The 12028-nt window shown below is 30.6% G+C and overlaps 1 protein-coding gene across 4 annotated transcripts in view; it reads right to left on the reverse strand.

The window, feature by feature from the left end:
- The window catches only part of LOC118197298 (exonuclease mut-7 homolog), a 120663-nt gene that overhangs the window by 32913 nt on the left and 75722 nt on the right, over window positions 1–12028 (reverse strand). For all 4 annotated transcript variants that reach the window (XM_035368790.2, XM_035368789.2, XM_035368792.2 and 1 more), the window contains one exon: window positions 3899–4008. In XM_035368790.2, coding sequence (XP_035224681.1) covers window positions 3899–4008 — 110 coding nt within the window. The remainder of the gene's footprint in view (window positions 1–3898; window positions 4009–12028) is intronic.

Consider the following 12028-nt stretch of genomic DNA (forward strand, 5'->3'; position numbering starts at 1 on the left):
GTATATTAACACTAAATTTCTTTCTCAGCATGCTTTTTAGCTACTTCTCCATTAGTAGAAACTATTTTGGAAGGGTATTGAAATGTTCTGATAGATGGTTTATGTGATAAACACTACTTATATAGTTCTTGCAAAGCAATGCTAAAATTAATATACAGTACAAAAACCGTAATCCAGACTCGTTGGGACTTCGGCGATTCCGGATTAGGGTTTTTTCCGGATTACAGATCATCAATTTAAATCTGATAAGATGGCATGCAGAAATTATACAATTAAAAATATGAAACCATAATTTATAAAATAAAGAGCAATTATGATCTAAAGAGTATCAAATTTTACAAAAAAAAAGCTTAATATTTATTTGTTTACTTTATTAAACATTTCTTTCAACTCTCGCATTTGTAAAGCATATGCTGCATGCATGCGTTACATTATGTGCAGCATAGAAAAAAAAAAGTTTGTGGCTTTGAGGTTCGGATTATAGATCATTCCGAATTATGGACATCCGGATTACGAACTTTGTACTGTACTTTGCTTGCTGTTTACATTTGTAAAAAGTAACTATCAAAGAATATTCAAAATGTTTTGTACTTTTTCAAAATATAATTTTTATATTTCAACTTCGTGTTGCATTTAATAAACTTAATACTATCAACATTTACTTTCAAACTTGAACTGACAGTCTTTTAAATTAGACAGTGCTATTAAGTAGAAAAAGAATTTTTAATATAACACAGCAACTCATAAAAATAAAATGCATGTAACAATTCATCATAACATGTACACTGTCTTACAATAATAATCATGTTATATATGCAATTCATATTGCAATTCAGTATTATATGCAATTCAGTATGTAAATAATCTCTAAATATGTTTGCAGTTATTTTCTACATACTGTAACTTCTACTGTGTAAATAATCTACAATTTCTGAACATACTATACTTAAATGATGTTGATATTAGTTATAAAACTTGATAAACCAATATGAAATTAATGACTTGAAAAAGCTAAATATATGACTCACAAAATTTTATTTAAAATGTTTATCAAAGGTTATGAGTCATTCACAATAATAGGGAAAGAAAGATTAATGAGTCCATCACAGAGAATGGCACTTTTTAATGTTTTGAAATAAATAAAAACACAAAAACCAAAACAGCAAAAATTGTCAGCTACATTTAATCACCCTTTTTTCATCTTTATTTTCAAAAGAATATATATATTTGAAATGTTTTATACTTCTTAAAAATATAATCTTTATATTTCAACTTTTGATTTGCATTTAATACAGCTTTACTATCAGCATTGATTTTCAAATTTGCACCAACTACATTTAAGTGTATGACATTATATTACAGTCAAAAGTCGTTAATTCGGACACCCATAATCCGGACCTCAAAGCTAAAAACTTTCTGCGCATGCGCCGTGTTGTCACATGCGCATAGGCGTTTACGCGTGCGCGTAAGACTTCTTACGACTGCGCATTGGCATGTGCGCAAGCACAGAATACGTTTCCGCATGCGCGTTTTATGTATAACGGACGGTATAAGCTAAATGATGATTGCGTTGTTCCTTAATTTTCGAATTGGATCCGGCTTATTATGTTTTGCAGACCGTAAGAGCAATACTATAAAAGCAAACTTGAACTTTTCGATTATGTCAAATAGAATTTCCGATTCTAGAGCTCCCAAAGGATTGTATAAAACGAAAGTATGTTTCGATGTCCATCAGACAAAAAGTGGAATTGCTGCAAAAAATGGATAAAGACATGAAGAATGTGACAGAGAGGTTAGTGAAAACGAAAAAATTTCGATAGACAAGTTAGTCGGTATTCTCGGCACAGCAATTAACGGGACTTGAACAGCGGAACTTTGTAACTGAACAAAAAATTATGTCTGTTTATAGAATTAAAGAGAAAGTATTATCACATAAAATGAAGTAACTTAAACAACTTACACTGAAAGAAATGTTTAATAAAGTAAACAAATAAATATTAAGCTTTTTTTTTTTTTTTTTTTTTTTTTTTTTTGTAAATTTTGATACCCTTTAGATCATAATTGTTCTTTATTTCATAAATTACGGTTTCATATTTTTAATTTTAGAATTTCTGCATGCCATCTTACGCAATTTAAACTGATGATCTATAATCCGGAAAAATCGATAATCCGGAATTGCCGAAGTCTCGACGAGTCCGGATTAACGACTTTTGACTGTAATATGTATATTTTATTTTAAGCATATTAATTAAATCATAACAACATCAAAAACTCTGCTTACTTGATCGCGGGTCTAAGAAAGAGAAGAAGAAAGAAAAGAAATGAGCATACAGTACATAAACAGAGATTACCTATTAAAATATCCAATTAATAAATTAAAAGAAAATATAAACCACAGGTTTATGACAGAAGAAGACAAACACAGGTCAAAGAAGACATAAATTACACGTCAAAGTAGACATAAACCACAGGTCAACCTAAAGATCTCATCTCTTTTCCTCTTTCTTTCTTACTTATCTCTTTTCCTTAACACTTAATGAGAAATGGATCAAACTAGGTTCACATACAACCTTCCTACCTCAAGTACCTAATATACCGGAATTCTAAAGAGACTAGCAGAATTTCACTTAATCCTTTTACCATATGAAAGTGACATATAAACATCAATTTGAGTGAAATGCTGTGAAGGCCAAGGAAAAAAAAAAAAAAAAAAAAAAGAAAGAAAGAAAGAAAGAAAGAAAGAAAAGAAATGTAAAGTCAAAGAGCTTCCCAAGAGTGTTAAAAGCAAGGACCTGCACAGGGCCATTTACAGGAATTTCTTTTTATACTAATGCATTGAGAGTAGAGCAGCACTAGAAAGATTTAATTTAGACAGATAGAGTTAGCTCAAATAAAAACCTTGACTCATACCATGCTCAGGACAGTGCTCTTACAGGCAAATTTTCAGAAGCCAAAGAACAGCTAGGAGTCTTACTGCCTTGGATATTCTACAGCTTGCCAGTAAGAAAAATTGCAATGTAACAGTGATCAATCCATCAAACCACGGTAATCACATTTTCAGAAGTTGTTTACCCATTACAATAGCCCATCAACACATATAACATTAAGTTTTTTTTTTTTTTTTTAGCTGTGTTTTATTGCATTTCTAGAGCATCATTTTAATGAAAACTCTTCCAGAATTTCTCATCTTCTGATAGCTTCTTGCAAACTTCATCATAAAATTCTACTAGATCTCAGCTTGCAAGTTTAATTTTTAAGATCATAAGACCATGATTGTGCACTGTTCTCCCTTCAACCTTGCCATTTTATGTAAGCACTTTCACTCATTTCCAGTTTTTTCAGGCTTTTCAGAGGATAAAGTGCCTCAGTTTTTTCTTTTCCTTCACCACCATCTCTACTAAGGAGGTCCACTTCATAAATTTTCCTTCTTTCAGGACCTAAATGCTTCCAGAACAATGGAAAAAATGTATTAACTCTAGAGGAGAATACATTGAAAGGTGACATGTTCAACTTTTTCTTTCGCAGTAAAGGTTTTTTCAGAGACACAAATTTTTCACCTTCCCTGCATTTGTTAAATAAATTGTTTGACAACTGCCCTATAGCTAAAACTAATACTTATTTTATTTTCAAACTAATTCATATTTTTTTAATATCTTTAATTTTTTAGCAAGTATACTAAAAAATAACTGTGCTAAAATTTATCACAACCACAGTTTTTTTCATGAGTAATAAAAAAATTAGTTTGATGCATATACATCATTGCATTATAAAAATGACACTATTACATTTTTGAAATGCTTCAGTTTCAACAAAAATGAATACTCAAAAATTCAGAAATCCAGTGCAAATTGAAAAAAAATTATGGATATACAAAAAGGCAAAAATTAGCATTACAAACCTCTTTGAAAAAATTTCCAATGTCTACTAAACGTGGATATTTGTGCAACTGAGACTTTTCACCAGAAAATAGCTTTATCAGCATTTGTAAATCAGTTTTAATACCATAACCTGCAAGTGAGATGAAACTCTTTTTCAAAATAAATTATTAAAATATTTCTTCTGAAATAGAAGAATTATCATGTACATAAATCATACTCATACATGTAACATTAGAAGTGTTGCATGAAATTTTGACTACAATAATAGATGCCCTTTGGACTTGCTTAAAAATATAATTGCTTCAGAGTAGATGAAATGCATATAATTAGTACAGCTCAATTAAGTTTTGCATCTATTACAGAAAGTTATACAATGCTTGTATTACAATATGCATTACATATGATCAATTAATCCAGCAACTGGCTTAATATCTATATTTTAAATTGCATTCCAGATCGAGTTTAATTCATATTTTAGAATGCTCAAGTTCATGGAAAGCTGCCTGTATTTAAAAAAATGTACAAAATAATAATAAAATTAAAGTATATATAAATAGATATTAAAAAAGTCGATACAGATATTTCCTGCTTTAAAACAATCCACTTTACGGATCTTCATTTTTACAAAAGACTATAACAGTACTTTTTGAAAAACATCGTTCAGTGTTTCGTTTTATGCAATAACTACAGTAAAGTATATTTTTTATTGCGAAATATATATATTGTTAAGATGGTTTCACAGGATGTTCTGTTTGCCCAAGCAACATCATATGGGAAAAAAAAAAAAGAATTCATTCAAGCTTGCTCTCTTACATATGGTTACACTAAATGACAAGCTCTGACTTTCAGCATTAGGCCAAACAAGCATATTAATTGAGGACACAATCATTTAACATGTGCAAATAATGTATTTACAAATGGTCTTCATCCTCTGCTTCCTGTGTCAAAGGCCTAGTACTTTCTGCTGACCAGTAGCGGCTCGTAATAAGCACTGTGGAACTGCAGCACCCCCTATTTCAACTTATTATTATTTTTAATACATAATATATTGTGCCCTTTAGTCTTTAATTCTTTCTTTATACTTTTACAATACATAATCCTGAAGCTTAATGTCAGTAGCCACCCCCCAGTTTGTGAAAAAAGCACAAATGTTTTTGTTTGGAACTGCGCGCTTCACGGTTCCAGAGACATGGTATTTGACTGTTCTGCGCATGCGCACACAGAAAGCAGCATGCCGAGCCAGGAAGAGAGAAAGCACTGTCGCTCTTGCAGTGTCGAAGTTCTGTCATGTTGTTGGGAACGTGATTTCTTTTTACTCTGCACGTGTCGTATTCCTCCACAAGGTAGAACTTCATCATATGGACCATAAAGACAGTTCATGAAAATTTGCAACCTTTAAAAAATTGCTTTACTGAAATTCAATCAACGTCAAATGCAGATCAAACTATTGCAAAAGCAACAAAAATTTTAAAATATCTAAATGATGATAATTTCAAGTTTTGGTTAGAGTTTTTTTATCAGATTATGCTTCATGTTGAAAAAATATACAACTAAATGCAATCCAGAGAAATTAGTGTGTTTAAAGTTAATGAATATATGACAAATTTCAAAACTGCTATTTTAGAATTAAAAAAAACTCAAAGTACTGTGAGAATTTTTTAAAGACACTGATGGCAGAAGCTAAGAAAATATATGATTTTATACTATGTATTGATATAATACACAGATATTCTTCCACTAAACACTTAACAGCTGCTAAATTGTTTAACAAGAAATACTTCGCTAGTTTTAGGAATGAACATTCTGTAGAAGAAATAATACTGACCACTAAAGCATATCCAATGACAAACAAATCAAAGCTTGAAACTGAACTAAAAGTATTCTATTGTAGGTGTTATATCCATGAATAGTGTAAATTAAATGAGCTACTGAAATTTATCTTCGAAAATAATCTAGATGATGTTCTTAGTGAAATTACGAAACTGATAAAAATTCTCTTGAGAGTTCCCATGACTACATCAGAGGTAGAACGCTGCTTTTCAGCATTGAAAAGGATGAAAACTTTTCTAAGAAGCACTAGGAATTCGGAAAGATTAAATGCGCTTGCATTGTTTTCAATAAAGAAAAATCTCTCAGTTGTCATTCAGAGATCAAGGAGAAAATTATTGATCTTTTTGCACAAATTAAAACAAGAAGAATGTATTTCATTTTTAAATAATTAGATAAAGATTGAACTGTAAGAGTTTAGATTAAAGTAATTAAGAAATTTTAATTTTTTCCTCGTAAGCTTTCATAATGTTTCAAAATAAATTTTCTTTTTATGCATGTTTGTTTCCTTTTACACAATTTTAAAACAAAGGTTAAATTTTTTGGAACAATACCCCCACTAATTTTAGCTACGAGCCGCCACTGCTGCTGACAGATCTCCAATAACTCAATACAGCATTGTGATTGCATTACCTTTAATTATCTAGTGTGCTTATTCGCTTTTCAATTGTGGAAAATTAAATAACTCAATACAGCATTGTGATTGCATTACCTTTAATTATCTAGTGTGCTTATTCTCTTTTCAATTGTGGAAAATTAAACTGCATTGCAACATGCTTCACATAACACATATGTATCTATACTTAGTATGTGTTTATTATACTATCAATATTAGCCCAAAAGGAACATGTTGGTCTTGAATCGCATATAAATCTTGAAATGGCATTTTGCAAAGAATCACTAAGAATGGCATATCACTTTTCATACTGTTGCCAGCAAATATTATTGTCCTGTATTATATTTAAAGAAATTAAATAATGAAGAATCTGTGTGAAATTATGTATGTTTCTCGCACTGTGGAAAAACAACAGTTCCTACAGCCATCAAATTTTGCATAACATAGTCCTCCAACCAAACAAGAGCACCTGAAAGCCCAAATTTTGAATTTGTTTCATTATCGATTTTGTACATCATAAAACTTTAACGAATTTCTAATTAAAAAAACTCAATGATTTCAAAGCAACCAGTGGTAACATTGTACAGAATAAAACATTTTTATCTCCAGCACATGAGACTGTCTATTGGAAATTTTAAAGATATGCTGTTTTTAAATACTTTGTGTTTCCTGTTTAATCAAATTTCATGCGGTGTAAGCAGCAAGAACATGATATTTAATTAAGTAAACACGCAAAACATAAATAATAAAAAGACAAAAAAAGTTTTGTAAAGCCATCTTAGTAAGAAAACTGAACATTGATATGGTGAACTGACAAGAAACAAGACTGGTGGGAAAAAAAAAAAAAAAAAAAAAAAAAAAAAAGACTGAAAAAAACCAACACTTAATGCTGCATAATGAATTCTAAACGCATACTGCTTTTAAAATTTCTGTAATTTTGATGTTGAACTGTATATGGTGAAAGTGCGAAGAAAATTATGTTTGATAATAAAGCTAAAAAGACAGCAAAAAATGGATTAGTAGGAGTGAGTGTAAAAGCAGACTTGTAGACTGTGAGATCAGCAAGAGTGAAAGAAACCTTTTGAATGACCATTTAAATCTGAAACCTTCCAGGTTTTTTTTATTATTTGTTTAAAAAATTTTTTCAAAGTATTATTTTTGATTTTTGTGAAATATTTTGTATGATGATTTGATACAGATTTCTATGAAGATCTGGGAATGTTCAGACTTTTTAGTATTATTAATGATATTTGCTTCTTCAATTTACACCATTTCAGCCCAGTAATAAGCAAAAGTAGAGCATTCAAAGTAGGAAAGCTTTTCTGGGAATGCTCTACTTTCAAAAAATGGGAGACACCCAAGATGAAATTAATTAAAAATATACACAGATACTCCTCACCTTACAAACTTTCACACATATAAACAACCTGTTTTCAAAGAGTCTAGTTTGTTCAGAGTCAAAAAGAATTTGAAGCCTCACTTTTCTGAAAACCAAGACCCATATTCTGAGAAGTTTGCTATACATAATGTCATGCATTGCTATAATCTTATTTGCAAGGAAAGGGAGGATAACTGTTCTGTAAAAATTAGACATTTATTTTCTTCAAAAATCGGTGTTGCTGGTTCCTTCCACCTTTCTTACAGTCTTCTCATCAAAATGTCCAGTTTACTTGTTTATAAATATTCAGGAGACAAGTCAGACGTTGACTGATCCCTAAAGATCTACTAACCTCATCCTCACATGTTGCGGACATAACAATCCAAGTATGTACTATATAGTAAAGTAATCCTGTACTGTAACTGAATTGTAATGTATAATAAAGTTATTATTTTTATCTACAATGCCTTTTTTTAAAACTTAAAATGAATTATTTATGCATTTTAATATTTTTGTTTATTTGATAGTATTTATAGTTCTTATCTCACAAACCTCATTATGAGATATGCACAGCAAAACTAGTAACATTTTATGAACAAATTCATGCTGCGAATGATTATTTGGAATGTAACTCACTCGCAAGATGAGGAGCATTTGTACATAAATGAAATCTATAATAAAAAAAAAGGTTAAATTAATGATAAATATATGGTACAAATGGTAAAAAAGAATTTTTTGAACAACACTTCATTTAAAACTAATCAAAATATTTTTCATTCATATATTCATCAAAAATATATCTGTAATGAACAAATTGACCATGATGATTTTAACTATAGAAATATAAAATAATCTAGAATAATTGTTAAATACAGATGCATAAATGCTGATTAGATATCAAACGTTTCATCAACTAAATCTTGGTTCCTAAAATATTTCCTAAATTTGCATTCTGTAATAATATTTAATTGAAAAATGTATCTTCTATAATATTTTCAGTATAGGCCACTCCTGATTTCTATGGTAGAATGGTTCCTTGAAAATGTCGTGAGAATTAAAATCGGGCAGTTGGATTCCGCAATTCAAACTAAAAAGAAATACACATGCATGCACACATAATTTACATAGCTATGCTCTTAAATGTGGAAGCCTACTAAGCTATGAAAATACAGCATGGTGTCAAAATTCACACTTATATACAGTGAGAGGCATCATCACTTCACATGTAAAGCTGCATGTATATATATTTTGATGCTATGCTTTATCCTCACAATTGCACACACACGGCCTATGACTGACCGGAATAAAAAAAAAAAAATAATAATAATAAATAATAAAATATAAAAAAAAAATTTCCAATTCTGAACTTTAAACTTTCTTGCATTTTTATGTTTATGATTAATGATGTATCATTTAAATATATCTTCTCCTTTACTCTTTCTACCTGCTTTTTTGTTTTCAGCTTATTTTTTTTACTTAACTCTTTTGAGAATTGTCTGTTCTTTTAATACCACTTGGTGTTTGTAATATTGCAAAATATATGTATGTGTGTGTGCGTATAAAATACAATTTTTACATTTGTCTGTCCTGACTGTGTTAATGTGAAATTCAAGGTTGTGTAAATGGAAGTTCTGCTAATTTTAAAACGAAATCATGCAAACTGAATGCCATGTAAATCAAAGGATACCTGCAATTAATGTCAGCAATATACCATGATAAGTTTTCTGATCTCTTTAGCAAACATTTATCAGAACAAACCAGATCAAATTTTACTTCAAATATGAGCTTATACTTAGTGCATCTCGGATATTTATCAAGTTTCTTACACTCAGGATTTTTATAGTATGATATGATTGGAAAGGAAAGAGAGGTATATATCCAGTTAGCATTTTACAGCATTTTCAATGAAAGATTACATGAATAACAGAATTTCTTGCTAATATTGCATTTAAATTTCACAATAAACATGGGCTGCTTATTTTATTTGGTCTCTGTTGCAGCCTAAATGGAAATTACAATTTCTCTCAAAGACCAAGACAAATCACAGCTAAGCCCCAGCTCAAATTAAGCAAAGATCAATAAGATAAGCAGCTGAGCTATTCCCCCTTGCTTAGTATCCCTTCAGATTACTTTGCTTCTTAACTTTTAAAAAACTTTTAACTCTCTCAGCGTTACGGCCGGAAAATTCCGTATAGAAGACTGCCTTCTATAGTCATTACAAATGAAAATTTCTGCTAGCTTTTAATGTATTTGATTTTGGTTTGGATGTATATTGGAATAAAAAGAATCAAGGTACTAAATGAGAGATTCGTTTTTTAATTAAAATCAGAAAAATACCACTTATTCATGACATTTTGAGGAACTTTGAAATTTCAGGGCTAAACTCATAAGGCTCAGAGGGTTAAAAAAATAACTGCAACTGGTCTCGGGTAATTTAACCAGCTAATACAGCTATTTTTTTAACTGAAGAAGAATCCAATTGGTTACTACTATTTTTTAACCCTCTAGGTGGCTACACCTTATACATACAGAGTTGTCATATACACAGAGTGATAAAAAAAACTTCCAGAATATATAAACCCCTAGCCCTAGTGGGCTATATCCTCAATCAAACAAAATGAAATTTCAGATATTATTATTTGAAGTTACACATTCGAGGTTGTGATGATTTGTGTTGATTTAAAACAGCAGAGCTCTCATGGTTAGAATGAAAAAATTTTGAAATTTTTGAATAGCAAACACCCACCTTTTCCTGTGCAAACTGATAAGCACACTGAAAAACCATAACTACCACTGGAATTATACATGTATGATGAATATTGCTGGCATAAAGCATTTGCAAAGAAGATAATTGTAAAGGACCAATGACTACACGAGAGGAGAGGGGGGACTTTTACTGGAATTACAAGTTTTCAATGTGCCCACCTTTGCAGATGATAATGAATGCAAGGGACTGTTGACCTTCGCAGATGATAACGAATTTGCATGTGAGAGACCGTTGAAAACAATGACAAACATAACATCACAGGAAGAATCCGTGTAACTTCATGTTTCATGGCATCTTTCAATTCTGACAAATATCATGGATTTGATGTGAGGTCAGGGGATCACGGTGGCCACAAAACTGCAAAGTTAAAGGAGATGACTAATTAGAGGTTAGAGGAGCAACACTTGCTGAACATGTGACATCGTATGGAGAAACACCATCTTGCATCGAGACAATGTTATTAATGACATTTTGCAGCTAGAATTCTGAAATTATTACATTATTGTAGACCGAGCACTTATGATGGAACACATTTTCATACCTGTCGAAGTGACCTCTTCAAAGAAGTTCAGACCACGAATGAAAGTGCTAGGTATGCTACACCACACAGTCATTTTAACTTTGCGTAAAGGCACTGGTGCCATATCGTGAGAATTTTCATCAACACAGTGAATGCAGTTCGTAAAGTTACCATTCCCACTTAAAGAAAAATGAGTCTCAACCTTCCTAAATATTCAGTGCAGCCATTAGCATATATAAAAGAAATTACACAATCAAGGTACAAATTAAGGGGATCAGTTTGGAATTATAATCAAGAAAATACCTCTTAGATGTGGTCTTCATAAATTCAGGACTAACCCCTTGGCTATTTAAAAGGTTAAAACCTGATGGCAAAGTTAACAGAATTTATTATTAATACTGATTCTAGGCTTCCTGATTCATGAAATTTTCTTACGTTTTCTGATAATATGCAGAGCTCTGCATAACTTGGAATGCACCTCGAAACCAGCGGAAGAGGTGAGTCTTGATTTTTGAAATTGTACTAAGAGGAAAAACAGGAACTGAGTGGTTTAATAAGAGAATTTATATGTTTGAAAATGCATGCATAAATACAGCTTTTCCATTAGAACATCAATGAAATTTTACTTTGATTCATTTGTTGCTTTTCATGAATATAAACAATATATTTTCATGAACTTGTGTTAGATTTTGGCTATAAACTTCTCAACTGAAAATATCTCACTTTCAATTTCTTACATCTAATCTCAGCATTGCTTCAAAAACTTTGCCTTATATAATTTCAGCTAAACAAATTAAAAACAGCAAAACAATTTTTTAAAACAACAGATAGTTTTATTTAGTAAGTTTTTTACTTAAAACAATAAAAAATTTGAAATAACTGGAATCCTTGCTTTGAAACAGCCAATATTTATTATTCCTAAATATTAGCTAAATACACACAATAAAAGAAAACAATGCAATTCAAATTATCTTTGCCTTGAATTAGCTCATTATTAACTTTATCTGGATTAATGCGTTCATGGATTACATCATTAACTTTC

Source organism: Stegodyphus dumicola, chromosome 10, assembly GCF_044657685.1.
Source record: "Stegodyphus dumicola isolate Sdum_Otavi_A_Nest chromosome 10, ASM4465768v1".
Lineage (NCBI taxonomy): Eukaryota > Metazoa > Arthropoda > Arachnida > Araneae > Eresidae > Stegodyphus > Stegodyphus dumicola.